Raw genomic sequence first — 16588 nt, forward strand, 5'->3', positions numbered from 1 at the left:
CGTCATTAAATGACAAACTTGTCTGTTGCTCCAGGAATAAGAAGTGTGTGTGTGTGTGTGTGTGTGTGTGTGTGTGTGTGTGTGTATATATATATAATCTTCTGAGACGGCGAGAACTCATTATCTACATAGACGAAGAGCCCTGAGGAGTCATTACATTTATACATGTCAAGCGCGTACCCACAAACTGCTGCCGCCCGAGCCTTTACCAGATCCACGGGAAAGTTAGGGTGAGGGTACAGGTGGCGGGCGAGTCGCGGTAAAAAAACAACCTTCAGAATGCATCAGTAATCAGGACAGCGGAGTAACTATGGGGAGCAGAGGTTATAGCCGGACCCTAAGGGGACCCAACGGGTCTTTGTCTCATAAGAGGGCACAGTACTGTACGTGGTAGGGGAGGGGGTGTTATATACTTTGCATTGGGCCCAGAGCTCCCAGTAGTGGATATAACCACAGTCACGATGTCTGACAGATGGAGGATCCGTGTCTTTGGGCGCTGCCGGCTCCATTACGTTACAACCACGTTGCCTGTAGAAGGGTAATGTCGGCACAGTAGCGTATTCCACTCTGCATATCCGCTACTAACGGCGTAGAAAAACACCAAGGTCGAACATTGTTCTCCTCCCGAGAGTCACAACCCAAACTATCCCTGCGGGGGCTTAACATAATGTTCCTCTGATTTGATCGTATTAGGGTCCTACCCACAATGCACTGTCAATAGGGTACGATACGTAGAGAACTACAGAATTAGTTATTATAAGGTCTGGTTATAGGGCCGGCGTTCACACATCAGGTGGAAACGCGGTTTCCGTAGGGATCAGATCGGGGCTGTGCTGTTTGGTAAGCAGTAGCTCGGATATGTTCAGGCCCAGCACTCCCTGCTTGTTCAGTGTCTGCACTTGCTCTGGTGATTTGCATTCTGGGGAGTGTAGTCTTTATACCAGACGCTGCACAGTCATCTAATGCAGGGAAAACCCGCTCCTGTATTGCAGGAAGACGTTAATGGGGCTCTCGAGCTGAATAAGAGCTAAAACAACAGCAAAATTCAGGGAGAATTATCCAAACTGATGCAAAGGAAAAGCGATGGGGTTGTCCGTAGTGACCAATCCTGTCGCTGCTTTCATTGAAAAAGGCTTCTTAAAATGAGAGCTGGAATCTGATTGGTCCTATGGGCAACAGCTCCACGTTTCTTTGCACCAGTTGTGATAAATCTCCTGTTTTGAATCCCCTCCGCAGATGGTTCTCTGGTCCATTGCAGCAATATTGACCCACATTGATTGTGGTGTGAACTGCGCCAAAAGAGTTGAACTATTGCAACAAATTTGCTGTAAAATTTGCAACTACTCATCACTCGCCAGATTTGATGTCGTTTATTCCACATTAAGGAAAGATAGTTGGGGTGATTTGCGCTGTGAGCAGGTGTAGATTTACACCCAAATTGGCTCCATTGTCTCTCTCCTTTACTTAGACTAGTCCTCGTAAATGTGCGCCATTGTGTCGTCCCAGCATGTGACTGCGGAAGCCAATCGCTGACCTCAGCTGGTATGTGATGACATCACCTCTGCAGCCAGAGGTTGGCGGTCACACGTCAAGACAACACGTCATCGCTACACCGGCGTAAGCAAAGAATCAGAAACCTCCGGTCATTTAATTATCCATAAGGGACAGGGGGCCGGCTGGTTGGGGATTTATCCGCTTCCCCTCCTCACTTCACAGTCCAGGGTATTTCTCCTCTCCCTCACTACCATTCGCTGCCCTACAGCATTGCAATCTACAATCTCCCCAAGGCTGTTGTGAAATATTGATGAAATTGCTGCTTTTGTGGCGTTCTGTGATCCACTAAACATTTGTCTGATGTAAAGCTGAAGTGGAATAAATATACGGCAGGACTTCAAAGGCCGCAAGACGCATTCTCCTCCACCGCCAGCCCAAGTGTTCAAAAGCAACCAGAGAAAAGAAGCCGCTCTCCCGGGGCTCCACCTGCCGTGCCGCGCGTCACCATAAATGACTCTGCTTAATGTTTCATTGCTCTGCTCTCGTCTTTAGGTAGACGGTGGATTTCCGTGAATGCGACGTATTGGAATAACGTAAATCTCGAAGTTCTGCCACAGAGGTTTCCTTAAAGGGGTGTCTCATGAAGACCACCTTTTTACAAATGGAAGCCACATCTGGCCGTCTATCAATAGATAGTCCACCACTCGACCGTGCGGCTGTCCATTCTGGTTCATAGAGGGGATCCCAAGCAGGGAACCCCTCTGACATCCATATGCCCCAACAAGACAAATAGACCAGGATTGTCTTCATGAAACGACCCGTATAACAGCATATACCGGCCACAGGGGCGCCCTCTTAAGTACCTCATCCGAAGATGCCCCCATCAGTGCATCATAAAAATTCAACCCACGCTTCCCTCTCGCGCCGGGAGCAGACTTTTCATAAGTTGTAATGGTAATATAAATATTTTAGTTGCATTGATTTGCTCTTCAGTAAAAGCTTGGATTGAAATCTGGAGTAACTTTAAGATGGGTCTTGCAAAAAATTAATTGAACTAATGAAAGAAATATGTGTAGGACTAATTGAAAAGGAAGCCTGTATTGACTTTGTATGTTGTTCTATCCACAGGTTATTTCCAAGATGGAGAAGAGGATTTGAAGGATGACAGCGTCAAGGATGACGAGGAGGAGGAGGAGGATGAGGATAGCAACTCCACAGCTCCGCTCCAGGACGGCGCCTACTCTCCCACAGACGAAGAACAGGAGGTAGTTGGGGGCCTGAAGCGGAGCCTCAGTTTTCAGAATTCCCCAGGAAGTCTAATATGCAATCAAGACGGAGAAAGCGAGTCCTTGTTGAGCGATGTCAGCGATCAAGTGACCGATGTAAAAAGCATATCCTCGAAAGATGCTCAGGACCAAAAAACGGACCCGCTACCCAGGCTCCAGCCAGAGGCACACGACAGTATGGATAAAATGAAGATGGCCTATGCCAACATCTTGTCCGATTCTTACTGGACAAATTTAGGACTAAGTCTTAAGTTGCCTCATCCTGAGAAAAAGCCTTGTGACAGTCGTAATGGAGTCAGTAAAGGCGAATTTGATTGGCATCAAGATGCTCTCTCCAAAAGTTTACAGCAAAACTTACCTTCAAAATCCATTTCTAAACCAAACCTCTTCAGTTCTGTTCAGTTGTACCGTCAAAACACCAAAATGTACGGCACCGTGTTCACGGGAGCCAGCAGGTTCCGTTGCAAGCAGTGCAGTGGCGCCTACGACACCTTGGTAGAGCTGACTGTGCACATGAATGATACGGGTCATTATCAAGACGATAACCGCAAGAAAGACAAGCACAGACCTGCGAATTATTCCAAGCCCCGAAAAAGGGCATTTCATGATATGGACAAGGAGGACGCCCAGAAAGTTTTAAAGTGCATGTTTTGTGGAGACTCATTTGATTCTCTCCAAGATCTAAGTGTCCACATGATAAAAACAAAGCATTACCAAAAAGTGCCTTTGAAGGAACCTATCCCAAGCATCTCATCCAAAATGGTCTCCTCTGCAAAGAAACGTATATTTGAAGTGACTCGACCGTGCTCACCAGATTCAACCACCGGTTCCTTTGCGGATCACTGTTCCACGCACAAGAACTCCCACTCACAGCTGTCCTCTAACAATCGGTATGGCTATCAGAATGGGGCCAGCTATACTTGGCAGTTCGAAGCTTGTAAATCTCAAATTCTAAAGTGCATGGAATGCGGGAGTTCGCACGACACTTTGCAACAACTCACGACGCACATGATGGTCACTGGACATTTCTTGAAAGTTACGAATTCAGCCTCAAAGAAAGGTAAGCAGTTGGTCTTAGACCCTCTTGCTGTAGAAAAGATGCAGTCCCTCTCAGACTCGCCTTCGAGTGACAGCCAGTCAAAGCCGTCAGCGAGTTCTCCATCTGGCGGATCCATCTCGGAAATGCTGACCGGTAAAGATTGTAAAATGGATGTGTCCGAAGACCGTAACAAGGAAGAAAAAGTGGACACCAATGATGAACATGAAGAGGTTTTAGAAAAGCCCTTAGATCCAACGCTTAAGTACCAGTATCTGAGAGAAGAGGATTTGGAAGACGGCTCAAAAGAAGGTGGAGATATCTTGAAATCTCTAGAGAACACTGTAACCTCGGCTATTAACAAAGCCCAAAATGGAACACCAAGCTGGAGCGCCTACCCCAGCATCCATGCCGCATATCAGATTTCAGATGTCATGAAACCTTCGGTTTCCCTTGGTTCTCAAGTGATGCAGATGAGACCAACCTTCTCAAATAAATTTAGGCCAATTGCTCCCAAGTGCAAATCTATACCTCTCTGCTCAAACAGTTCTCCCGAATCTCAGTCTACTCAAGTAAAGGAGGAGTCTGAGGACACAGAATCGGAAAGAGAAGCGGCAAACGAGATCGTTAAGTCAGAGAAAACTCAAGCCGATAAAGGTGAAGATTCACCCCAAGCAGAAGTCTTATCAGAGTCCACAAAAAAAGAACGTTGCTCCCCGAAACGTGAAGAGAAGACTAAGCAAAGCTGTGACCAGGAGAAACCCAAATTCCTAGAACCCACCGAGTCGCCACTAGGAAGAGAAGAAAGTTCTCCGCTACGAAGCTCACCAATTCATTCCCCGGATATTCCTTGTGTAAATCCTCTCAGTGCTCTACAGTCTGTGTTAAATAATCACTTGGGGAAAGCATCAGAGTCGATAAGGCCGGCGCCCAATTCAAATTCCACCAACTTAATTTCCATGTTCCAGAAGTCTCCTGCCGCTCGGGCAGAAAAACCGGCAGTCCCTCTGACGCCACCACGACCTGCCGGCCATTATTTGTTTGAAACCACAGATCAACCAATAGATCTGACCAAATCGAAAAATAAGAAAGTGGAGTCCTCCAAGGCCCAGTCCTGTACTTCTCCACCCCAGAAGCACGCTCTGTCTGACATAGCGGATATGGTCAAGATTCTTCCTAAAGCTACCACCCCAAAACATGTTCCTTCTTCAAAAATGGCCTCTATAAAACTAGAGATGGATTCCAGGCGCTTTGACGACGTCTCAACGGAGGTTTCGTCTTTACATAAAAGGAAGGGAAGACAATCCAACTGGAACCCTCAACATCTCCTCATCTTACAAGCTCAGTTTGCATCAAGTCTCTTTCAAACGTCAGAGGGTAAATATTTGTTATCGGACCTTGGGCCCCAAGAACGCATGCAGATTTCTAAATTTACTGGGCTTACCATGACGACCATCAGCCACTGGTTGGCCAATGTCAAATATCAGCTTCGGAAGACTGGTGGGACAAAATTTCTGAAAAACATGGACAAAGGACACCCCGTGTTTTATTGCAGTGACTGCGCATCTCAGTTTCGAACCCCTTTGGGCTACATAGCCCACCTAGAGACCCATCTTGGGTTTCAAATGAAAGATATGAACAGGTTGGCGGTGGAACGGCAAACCAAGGTAGAGAAGGAAATTTCGAGGGTAGCTGCACGGAGGTCACCCCACGCGGGGGCTGCAGAAGAAGACACAGACTCTAAGTTTAAATGTAAATTATGTTGTCGGACATTCGCCAGTAAGCACGCGGTTAAACTGCACTTAAGCAAAACACACAGCAAGTCCCCGGAACATCATTCACAGTTTGTTGCTGAAGTTGACGAGGAATAGTTTGTAAATTCTTCATTTGTTTTTCCAGACTGTACAGTTTATGAACCCAACAGAACAGCGCATTTGCTTTCATAGAAGTAGTAAACCTATTGAGACGTAAGGAATCTGTCCATGTATATACTGGTCTGCTCCGTATCATTGTCGGGTGGGTCGTCTCCCATCACATTTCCCAGGAAGCTGCTGCTATATCGTCCCATATGGGACCGCATCACTCCTTATTTAGCTGCGATCTGACGCATTTCAGTCGATTTACGAGGAACCAAAATGCAACATTCCGGCAGATTATAATATGTATAACTCATAGTTATAAATTAAAAGGGAAGTATCACTAATGGCCCTATGGATGCCTGATACCACAAGGACGCCCATCTCTGGGCCATTCACTAGTCGTTCAGTCTACATTACCTTTTTGGATACAATCAGGTAGGCTCAGCCTTTTCTTTGCCACTTTAGAGGTAACTCCGAGGTTCTGTTGGAAGATAAATATTTATTATTAAAGTCAAAGTGGGGTTCTAGGTATTAAAGGGGTTCTAGAGGTTGAAACAATTTGTGCTCTGAGTTTGCAAATTACCTTATGTCAAAATTCAGTCCCCGAGTGCTGATCTTGGGGGCCACGGCCATAGGGGGTGCGCACCGAGCCATAGATCAGCCAATGTGGTGTGCACTCAGATATAAAGGAAAGCATCGGGTCCATATAGGGTATAAATCCCATCCCTGTGTACAGCCATGTCCCCTAAAAATATCTTTAATTACATGTAGAAAGAATCTCCAAAAAAAAGTGGAGTTACTGTGTACAGAGGTGACATACCGAATTACAGTCTGTGTTCTACTCCAGAGCTGCACTCACTATTCAACAGGCTTCAGAGCTGAAATCTCCCTGCCTGCACATAGCTAGTTCTGTTTATTTAAAATCTGAGAAGTGTCATCTTTACACCCGTCTCTGTATAGTCATCTGAGAAACTAACCCCCATCCCTGCATTATAGGAACTCAGCTAAGCTCTTGGGGGGGGGGGGGGGGAATCTGTCAACAAGTTTGCTGACTGTTTCCAATAACAACCATCAGGATAGTGAGTTCAGCTCTGGAGTGTAGAACTCAGGATCAGGACAGAATAAGTAATGTCATAAATACCATAGAATGTGATACAGTGGTGGCACTCCTACAAGGCAGGAGCAGGTCACTTCCAGCCCCTCTATCACAATTTCAGGGGGCCATTGACCAGGACTCGGCTTTCTGCACCATCAGGGTTTTCCATGTAGCTCATAACCTGGGGCCATGTCACATGGGAGGATGCACTATGCACTTTACATTGTATGTCCATGCTAAGTCAACAGGGACCCGGCTGCCCGCAGTGTAAGGGCCCCGCATGTTAACCATACTAGGCAGATAGTCCGCTCGTGTGACATGGGTTTGTCTTGCAGTCTTAGTTAAAGGGGTTGTGCACAATTAGAAAAACTTGGCTGCTTTCTTCTAAAAATAGCGCCACACCTGTCTACAGGTTGTATCTGGTATTGCGGTAGGAAACTGGTAGGAAAATATCTGGCACACGATCCAAAATAAAACCAATATCAATTATTTTATCCGATTTAAAAAAACCACAAAACGAGCAAAACTTTCCTAGGAAGGACGCTTACGCGTTTCGAAGTGAAGGTTGTTAGTCATACTTATATGCCGGATATTTTCCTTACATTTTTCTACTTCTTTACCTGCTGCCAACGCAGAGTTTCCATCCAACCACCGACAGGATCACAACGTGGTGTCCAGGGACATGTGCAGGGTGAGCGGACCATCGTTTTTTGTATACTATATTTGTTATTGCAGCTCCGCTCCAGACCACAAGCCCTTTATACAGTTGCGGTGCTGTTTTCGGAAGAAAGCCGCCATGTTTTTCTAATCCTGTACAATTCCTGCTATGATTGCAGCTTGGCCAAGCGACATTAGGCCGGGACTAAAAAATGACTTCAGTTGGTGCAGTCACGTGTGCAGAAATGACATGTTTATGAAGCTTACTACAGACGCCAATGTAAGTGAATAGGGATCAATTGTGTGATTGGTTGAACCAATAATTGCACATCACATGGGGTCTGAATCACATGACCGCGCAAAGCAACAAAAATAATAGCAAATCAAATGCAAAGATACATTGTCACCAATATAAAAAGTTTCAGATCTGAACTGGAGATACCATTTGCTGCCACAAGGGGGAGTCTCAATATCTCTGCATTCCCCCCGCACCCGTCTTACAGGAGAAATCTATGTTTACTTTTAACTTCAGAGTTCATGAGCCCAAAATGGACTGACCCCCCCCCCCCCCCCCGCCCCATCCTCTTTTAGCGCTTTATTTCATATTCTCTTTGGTTACGTTCATTTTTGTTTGGGTTGATGACTGCGATGGGTTAAAGCCGATGCTCTCACTGTATATACTTCTGTCAGAGGGGGAGAAGCACAAACACACACACGAGCCAGGAGGGGGCAGTTATTTCGTCTGGTTTATGACGCGCCCGCTCGGACAGGTTCTGGTTTTGTACGGGAAGTTCACCTGCCTCCGATCGATCACTGATTTGCATATTGTAACTTATATAAAATGTTCTATGATACGTTGTTTAAGGCGAACACTTAATCTGTTAAGTTTGTAATATATAAAGCTGTAACGATTCATATTTAAGCAGGTTATAATGATTACAAAAAAATGAATATTACTGTTCAGCTAATTAAACGGTTATTTTTTAATGATTGACGTCTTCAATGTCCGGTTATTCCCGGTGGCGACAACGAGCAATGAATCTCCCAACATGTCGGAGGGTCAAGGAGCGACACTTCCAGGTGTTTCATGTCCAAACAGATACTGGGGGGATACAGGATAAAGGAACTCCCCATCCTAAGGCTTCGCACAGAATCGCACTACACCGCACTGTACGGGGCACAAATATTCTCTGCAATGCACTTAATTCAACAGAAAATATCTCCGTACGCCTCCGAATGAAACCTGAGACCTACAAGGGTAAGGACATAAGCGCCCTAAAACTACTCAGAGCGTGTCATGTGCATGAGGTCTTATTTTAGGGTGTATTTCCACCTTTTTCCCCTCCTTTATATACTATCTACATCATGTGCAGGGAGAGACCGAAGCAGTACTATCTGTACCTACATCGTTTACAGGGAGACAGTACTAACTGCATACCGAATGTGACAGGGAAGGCACCACTATCTTTATCTACATCATGTAGATGGAGAGACAGAGTTTTATACGGGGAGTCAGTACTATCTGTACCTACATTAATTACAGGATGAGACGGAGGAAGTGGCAGGGAATGCAGTACTAGCTGTGCCGACATTTACATGAAGGAAGTACTATCTTTATCTACATTATTATCTACAGGGAGTCAGTATTAGCTGCATCTACAACATTTACAGGAAGAAACTGAGGCAATACTAACTACAGACATTTACAGGAAGGCAGTACTATCTTTACATCATGTACAGGGAGAGACCATACTATCTGTACCTACATTATTTACATTAAAAGACACGGAGGAAGTACGAACTGTAGACAGGAAGTGGCAGGGAAGGCAGTACTAGCTGTATCTACATCACAGGGAGGCAGTACTATCTGTACCTACATTATTTACAGAAGGAGACGGAGGCAGTACTATCTGTACCTACATTATTTACAGAATGAGACAGGGAGGCAGTACTATCTGTACCTACATAATTTACAGGGAGGCAGAACTATCTGTACCTACATTATTTACAGAAGGAGACAGGGAGGCAGTACTATCTGTACCTACATTATTTACAGAAGGAGACAGGGAGGCAGTACTATCTGTACCTACATTATTTACAGAAGGAGACAGGGAGGCAGAACTATCTGTACCTACATTATTTACAGAATGAGACAGGGAGGCAGAACTATCTGTACCTACATTATTTACAGAATGAGACAGGGAGGCAGTACTATCTGTACCTACATTATTTACAGAATGAGACAGGGAGGCAGAACTATCTGTACCTACATTATTTACAGAATGAGACAGGGAGGCAGAACTATCTGTACCTACATTATTTACAGAATGAGACAGGGAGGCAGAACTATCTGTACCTACATTATTTACAGAAGGAGACAGGGAGGCAGTACTATCTGTACCTACATTATTTACAGAAGGAGACAGGGAGGCAGAACTATCTGTACCTACATTATTTACAGAAGGAGACAGGGAGGCAGAACTATCTGTACCTACATTATTTACAGAAGGAGACGGAAGCAGTACTATCTTTATCTACATCACTGGGAGGCATTTTCTTTGTCAATATCACTTTAAAGACCCAATCATGTAGTTGGGGGCTCTACAATGTGACCACTATGTTACCCTAAAACCAAATTATGATGGTTGTCACTTTACTGACCCATGAGCTGTTGCTATGCACTCTTTAGTACTTATACATAAAAAAATAAGGCAACACACTTAGGTCCCTATAGAAGGGTGGGGTTTTCATGCAGGTCCATGTTCTTAATTTGCATCACCAATCAATGATAGATTATGGAATGATATAATGGTGGGGGCCGAAATGCATCCTGGAACCAGACTGACTATTTGGAGCAGTACGGTAAATTTATACATACAAATCTACTAACCAGTTCCAAGATATGGACTAAAGAGGGACAAGAGTAGGGACTGTCCTTGCAGAACGTGGGTAATCTGAGGGTTAAGCTCCGGCCAACACTGGTAAGAACAGCTGAGGGATGATGATGTACGAGCCTTGAGTACTATCTGTGCCTACGTCTCATTTACAGGCAGAGATGAGGAGGCAGCGGTGCCCAATCTCCATTCCCAAGATCCAACCCGGAAGGAGAAGAGCTGGATTAGTCATGACCTATGAGAGAACCGTGCTAATGAGCCTGTAACGAGAACTCAAGGTCATTCACTGTTGGTAGATATTGAGCAGAGTTGGGCCAGCGTTGGTCTAGTAGATTACCCTGCAGAATGATCACCTTGTGTGGCTTAGACAACAAATGGAAAATTGCAGGTCCCCCCGGCCGTCAGTTATTGCAAAGGGTGGAGGACCCACAAAATCACCTCTGGGGAGCCAGAAAGGTCACTCAATATAGGACTTAATGTGCCCTAATACATCACACAACCGTCCACCTGAAGAAGACAACCCCTCTTAAGTTGTAGGAATTGATGCAAGACCCTCCACCCTCCTAACCAGCCGGTACCTTCGTGCACCCACTTATTTATTATCCCATTCTGAAAGAGTAATCACATTTCAATGCCCCCGCACGTACGCCTGCATTCCTCTGATGGGACCCTCTACGGGGCATCCGTGTCTTGCTGCCTTAAGGTTCACGGCCATTGAAGAAGTTGCACCATGAATAAACTCCCGTCTTATTACGAGCTCCGAACATGGTCGTCCTTCATCACCTCCGTCTCTCGAGTCTCGGGGTTGGGTTTTCCCAGTGTTCGTCATCTTATGTTTCATCCAGCGTTTCCCTGAAGGAGATGGATCAGACGTCTGTCCATATAGGACTCAGAACGGGAAGACTCCATATGGAAACATCTGGCCCCGTGCTTGACTCAGCCCCCGTGTTATCAATCTGCACCTCCGTGTTTACGTTGGACATTATTTTACTATTGTCATATTTTGAAGGCGTGAAGCTCGAGAACATGATGAAAAGCAGAACCTCCCAACACCACATGGAGGGAATCGGCCAGAATCGGGAGATCCATCAGATTTGTAACCTGCCCCTCCCCAACTACAACTCCCGGTTTTTACTTGTTCCATTTGTTGTACAATCAGCAGCTGGATCATATCGTCCGTAGTGCACAATTCATGAAGCGCTCAACTGGAAGACACGACGTGGCAGCCTGCAGGTCCTCAATACCCCCAGCCGCTGGCAACGAGTGATGCCAAACCACACCACGTTCAAATACCTAGAGCCAAAGTCCGTGATGAGTACCAACCCCACCTCCTCTGCCAAGATCGGTAGCATTGTTCTGCTACACGTCATCTATGGCATTGTGTCCAGGATTTTGACTACAGCTTTGGATGTGTCTGGAGCATAAAACAAAACAAAGGGAAACCGGGTGTCCAATGGGTGTCCATGTAATCCACAACTACTTGAATGGCCGACTACTGTATAGAAGCCTCATGGCAGTCATAGACGATGGCGATTGGAAGTTCTAACCACTGAATCCCCTAAAATCGTCTTGATTGGGGAATGTCCATGTGAGGCCTATGAAGACAACAATTGGCGGTTGTGACAGCTGAGCGTCTGTAGCCAAAACCGCCGCCCACCACACGCACACAATTTTCTCCCATTCCGTCATAACCGTGTCTTACGATACAGATCCGTTACTCCCATTATTCTGTTCGTTTAACCGGACTGTTCATTATAAGACTGCGCATTCATTATCATGCCCCAAAAGAATGAAATTGTCACAGCTCCGCCCCCTAACAAACATCAATGAATAGAAATCTGATCTGCCTCCCTGCCCGGTGTATATAGCGTTGTATCTTATCCCCTACGCTGCCACTTTATGCTAATTTGTATACGCTCCACCCATTTTGAGGTCTGTTTCGCAGCTATAGGGGATAGGTTGTCCCAGTGCCTATAGGGCCCCCCAGGAGATATTTTGCATCGTGGCTTAGTAGCCTCACACCCCGCCTGTGCACAATGCTGGCACTGCTACATCCGTGTTTCCTATAGGACGAAGTGTCTACATGAAGACATTTCTCGTCCTTGATGGAACATTTTTGCTTTTTTCATAGATTTACTGGTGGGATCGTTTATTTCTGCAGTGACCCCCCCCCCCCCCCCATCATCTTCCTATAATCTGTATTTTTAATAGACCCGGATACAATTTAGATTTTTTTTCTTCTCTCGAGCTGGAAACAATATCTGACATTTCACGGTAAATGGAACAGGAGAGCGCGAGCGGCTGAAGAGAACGACTCTAATGCGGTGACACGGCCGTGCCCCTCCATTGTTGGAAATGAGCGGAGAATCATCATTGTTCATCAAAAGACTCCTAATGCAGTTAAAGCATTCAGCTATAATTTCTCGGTGCATTTATAATTACTGTCAGGCTGCACACCTCGCTGAGCAGATTAAAGCTATAAATTATTGAGCTCCAGTTTAAGATGAGGAATTTGATTTGTCTGGCAGCCGTTATTTGTTAGAAAGCTCGACACTTCACATAAAAATGACTCAACTTGATAAAGAACAAAAGCTATTTTAGCAATGCAGCAATTTTAAATCAGTCGCTCCGCCACGCCTGCCGCAGGGTCCCGGACAATTTGTTAAATGATCTATAAAGAGCCGGGACCCCCGGTGTGGAGATCCCAGAACTCTGCCTTTGTTTGCGAGAGAAATAAAAGCTCCAAATGCAAAAACCTTCATCTTTCGGTGCAGAACATGGAGCGTCCAATGATATACGGGCTAAGAAATCGCATTCAAAATGGAGGCCGAACCGGCCGTGGAAATTCGTCATTTCATAATGTTCATTGGCTTTAAAATAGATTCAGCCAATCAGTGAGTAGCTTCTATACCGACGCCACATTGCTGGAAATATCCAACCATTGCCAAAGGTAAATTGGACCCTCGCCCATCATCATGAAATGGTGGGGGTGCAGCAAGTATTACTGAAATGTTAAGGCCCTGTTCACACGGCGGATTTTGTGTGACGGTTGCCGCCGCAAAATCCGCTGTGGAATTATTCCTGCCGTCGGCAGTAAGATTCTTGCTCCCATTGACACCCATGGGAGATTCGGGCAGAATCTGCCCGAAGATCAAGCATTACGTTTCTTTTCCCGCTAGCTGAAAAAAATCAGCTAGTGGGAAAAAGAAACGTCCAACTCCCATTGAATTGAATGGGAGGCGGAATTTTGCGGCACAATCCGCCGCAAAAATTCCGCCGTGTGAACAGGGCAAAATATGGATACATTTTTGCTATAAAAAATGATTCAACTTCATTTTGTGGCTACAGCTTCTTTACAGACCTACAGTGAAGGAAATAAGTATTTGATCCCTTGCTGATTTTGTAAGTTTGCCCACTGTCAAAGACATGAACAGTCTAGAATTTTTAGGCTAGGTTAATTTTACCAGTGAGAGAGAGATTATATAAAAAAAAAAATAAACTGAAAATCACATTGTCAAAATTATATATATTTATTTGCATTGTGCACAGAGAAATAAGTATTTGATCCCTTTGGCAAACAAGACTTAATACTTGGTGGCAAAACCTTTGTTGGCAAGCACAGCAGTCAGACGTTTTTGTAGTTGATGATGAGGTTTGCACACATGTTAGATGGAATTTTGGCCCACTCCTCTTTGCAGATCATTTGTAAATCATTAAGATTTCGAGGCTGTCGCTTGGCAACTCGGATCTTCATCTCCCTCCATAAGTTTTCGATGGGATTAAGGTCTGGAGACTGGCTAGGCCACTCCATGACCTTAATGTGCTTCTTTTTGAGCCACTCCTTTGTTGCCTTGGCTGTATGTTTCGGGTCATTGTCGTGCTGGAAGACCCAGCCACGAGCCATTTTTAATGTCCTGGTGGAGGGAAGGAGGTTGTCACTCAGGATTTGACGGTACATGGCTCCATCCATTCTCCCATTGATGCGGTGAAGTAGTCCTGTGCCCTTAGCAGAGAAACACCCCCAAAACATAATGTTTCCACCTCCATGCTTGACAGTGGGGACGGTGTTCTTTGGGTCATAGGCAGCATTTCTCTTCCTCCAAACACGACGAGTTGAGTTCATGCCAAAGAGCTCAATTTTAGTCTCATCTGACCACAGCACCTTCTCCCAATCACTCTCAGAATCATCCAGATGTTCATTTTCAAACTTCAGACGGGCCTGTACATGTGCCTTCTTGAGCAGGGTGACCTTGCGGGCACTGCAGAATTTTAATCCATTACGGCGTAATGTGTTACCAATGGTTTTCTTGGTGACTGTGGTCCCAGCTGCCTTGAGATCATTAACAAGTTCCCCCCGTGTAGTTTTCGGCTGAGCTCTCACCTTCCTCAGGATCAAGGATACCCCACGAGGTGAGATTTTGCATGGAGCCCCAGATCGATGTCGATTGACAGTCATTTTGTATGTCTTCCATTTTCTTACTATTGCACCAACAGTTGTCTCCTTCTCACCCAGCGTCTTACTTATGGTTTTGTAGCCCATTCCAGCCTTGTGCAGGTCTATGATCTTGTCCCTGACATCCTTAGAAAGCTCTTTGGTCTTGCCCATGTTGTAGAGGTTAGAGTCAGACTGATCATTGAGTCTGTGGACAGGAGTCTTTTATACAGGTGAAAGAGCTGTCTATAATGCAGGCAAGTGGATTTGGAGCAGTAACTGGTCTGGAGGAGGCTGAACTCTTAATGGTTGGTAGGGGGTCACATACTTATTTCTCTGTGCACAATGCAAATACATATATATAATTTTGACAATGTGATTTTCTTTTTTTTTTCTTTTTATATAATCTATCTCTCACTGGTAAAATTAACCGAGCCTAAAAATTCTAGACTGTTCATGACTTTGACAGTGGGCAAACTTACAAAATCAGCAAGGGATCAAATACTTATTTCCTCCACTGTATGTGTTTCCATGGTAACAGACTACAAACAAACCCTCCGTAGTCTGATCCTGCAGCCATGTGTTACTCCCTCTTCATAATCTACAGACAGTGGGAGGCAGGGGGAGGGGAGTAACACACGTCTGTATGATCAGACTACAGAGGGATTGTTTGTAGTCTGTTACCATGGAAACACATAGGTCTGTAAAGGAGCTGTAGACACAAAACGGTAGGGGATTTTGAATACAGACTATTTACTCATTTGCTCCTTTTTTATTTTATAGATAGTGCGAAGGTGGGCATAGATCATAATTTCGTGTTACAGTACCAATGAAATTACAACTAATTTATCAGCATCTGATGGAGAGCACTGTGAGGATACGGTGCAGACTGTTCTGCTCTTTTAGACTGGTAGGATCAGGGGCAGGACTAGCACTTTTGGTGGTGGTCTCAGAATGTGCCCCTCCCCCTCTGTCCCTGAAGTTCAGTATTTTTAGTTATTGGACGGATAATCATTCCTAATCGTCCCCTGTTGCACCTTTCCCCACAATGACTGATAAAAAATTTTTTAAGGCAGAACACCGCCCCCCTCACCTTAATGTCGCCTACTCAGTCATCCCCTCCTCCCACCCGTGGGTATGAGGCTCAAATATATGCCAATGTGACTAAAGTGCCACAGTGTCATTTTGGTGAGTTTTTGGCACTTGCTTTGTAAAAGTGGCGCATGTTTGTAATAAACTAGAATACCCTCCCCCATAACTGGACATTGTCGGCTAGGATGAAATCATGGGGAAAAAATGGTGGTGCACAAAATGCCGCCAGGTTCTAAAATTTACTGTTCGGGATGTTTGGGTGTCTGTTTTTTCACTTGCATTTGTCGCGGCCAAAATGCTAAAATGTTTCATCCTTTGTATCTACAGATTACAACTATAATGTCCTGTGCTGCTGCCCCCTACTGGACAACGCAGAGAGTCACAGTGACCGCTGAAGTGATGCGACCGTCTGCCAGAAAGTGCCATTATCAGGAAAATCAATAAATCTCCCGCCGCCCGTCCACATGTGATTATGACGTCTGTATCAGTGTCAGGTCGTGGTGATCATCGAGATCCACAGCGCGTGCAGCGTACGGGGTAAAGCAGCAGAAATCTTATAAAAGTCACAATTATCACCTTGTCGAATAAACACTTTTGTATTTGCAAAGTGACCTGTAATCTACCATAGGAATTTGAGATCTTATTCCTCACCATTTTCAAAACCTCTGCTTGGTATAAGTAAACGGGAACATTCGTTCACATTTAAAGGGAATGTGTTGCTAGAAAAAAAAATTTTTTTTTT

General features: G+C 45.1%; 1 protein-coding gene across 3 annotated transcripts in view; it reads left to right on the forward strand.

The window, feature by feature from the left end:
* The window catches only part of TSHZ2 (teashirt zinc finger homeobox 2), an 863437-nt gene extending 854958 nt beyond the window's left edge, over positions 1-8479 (forward strand). Inside the window, exon 10 of one of the 3 annotated variants that reach the window (XR_012851541.1) lies at positions 2623-2699. Coding sequence is in view for 2 of the 3 variants with exons in the window: in XM_075845414.1 (XP_075701529.1) it covers positions 2623-5687 (3065 nt within the window). In the remaining variant the exon portion in view is untranslated. Of the gene's footprint in view, positions 1-2622 lie in introns of all 3 variants that reach the window. The other 2 variants (XM_075845414.1, XM_075845413.1) reach the window with 2 other exon arrangements.
* Positions 8480-16588: the final 8109 nt, after the last annotated feature.

This window comes from Rhinoderma darwinii, chromosome 13, assembly GCF_050947455.1.
Source record: "Rhinoderma darwinii isolate aRhiDar2 chromosome 13, aRhiDar2.hap1, whole genome shotgun sequence".
Lineage (NCBI taxonomy): Eukaryota > Metazoa > Chordata > Amphibia > Anura > Rhinodermatidae > Rhinoderma > Rhinoderma darwinii.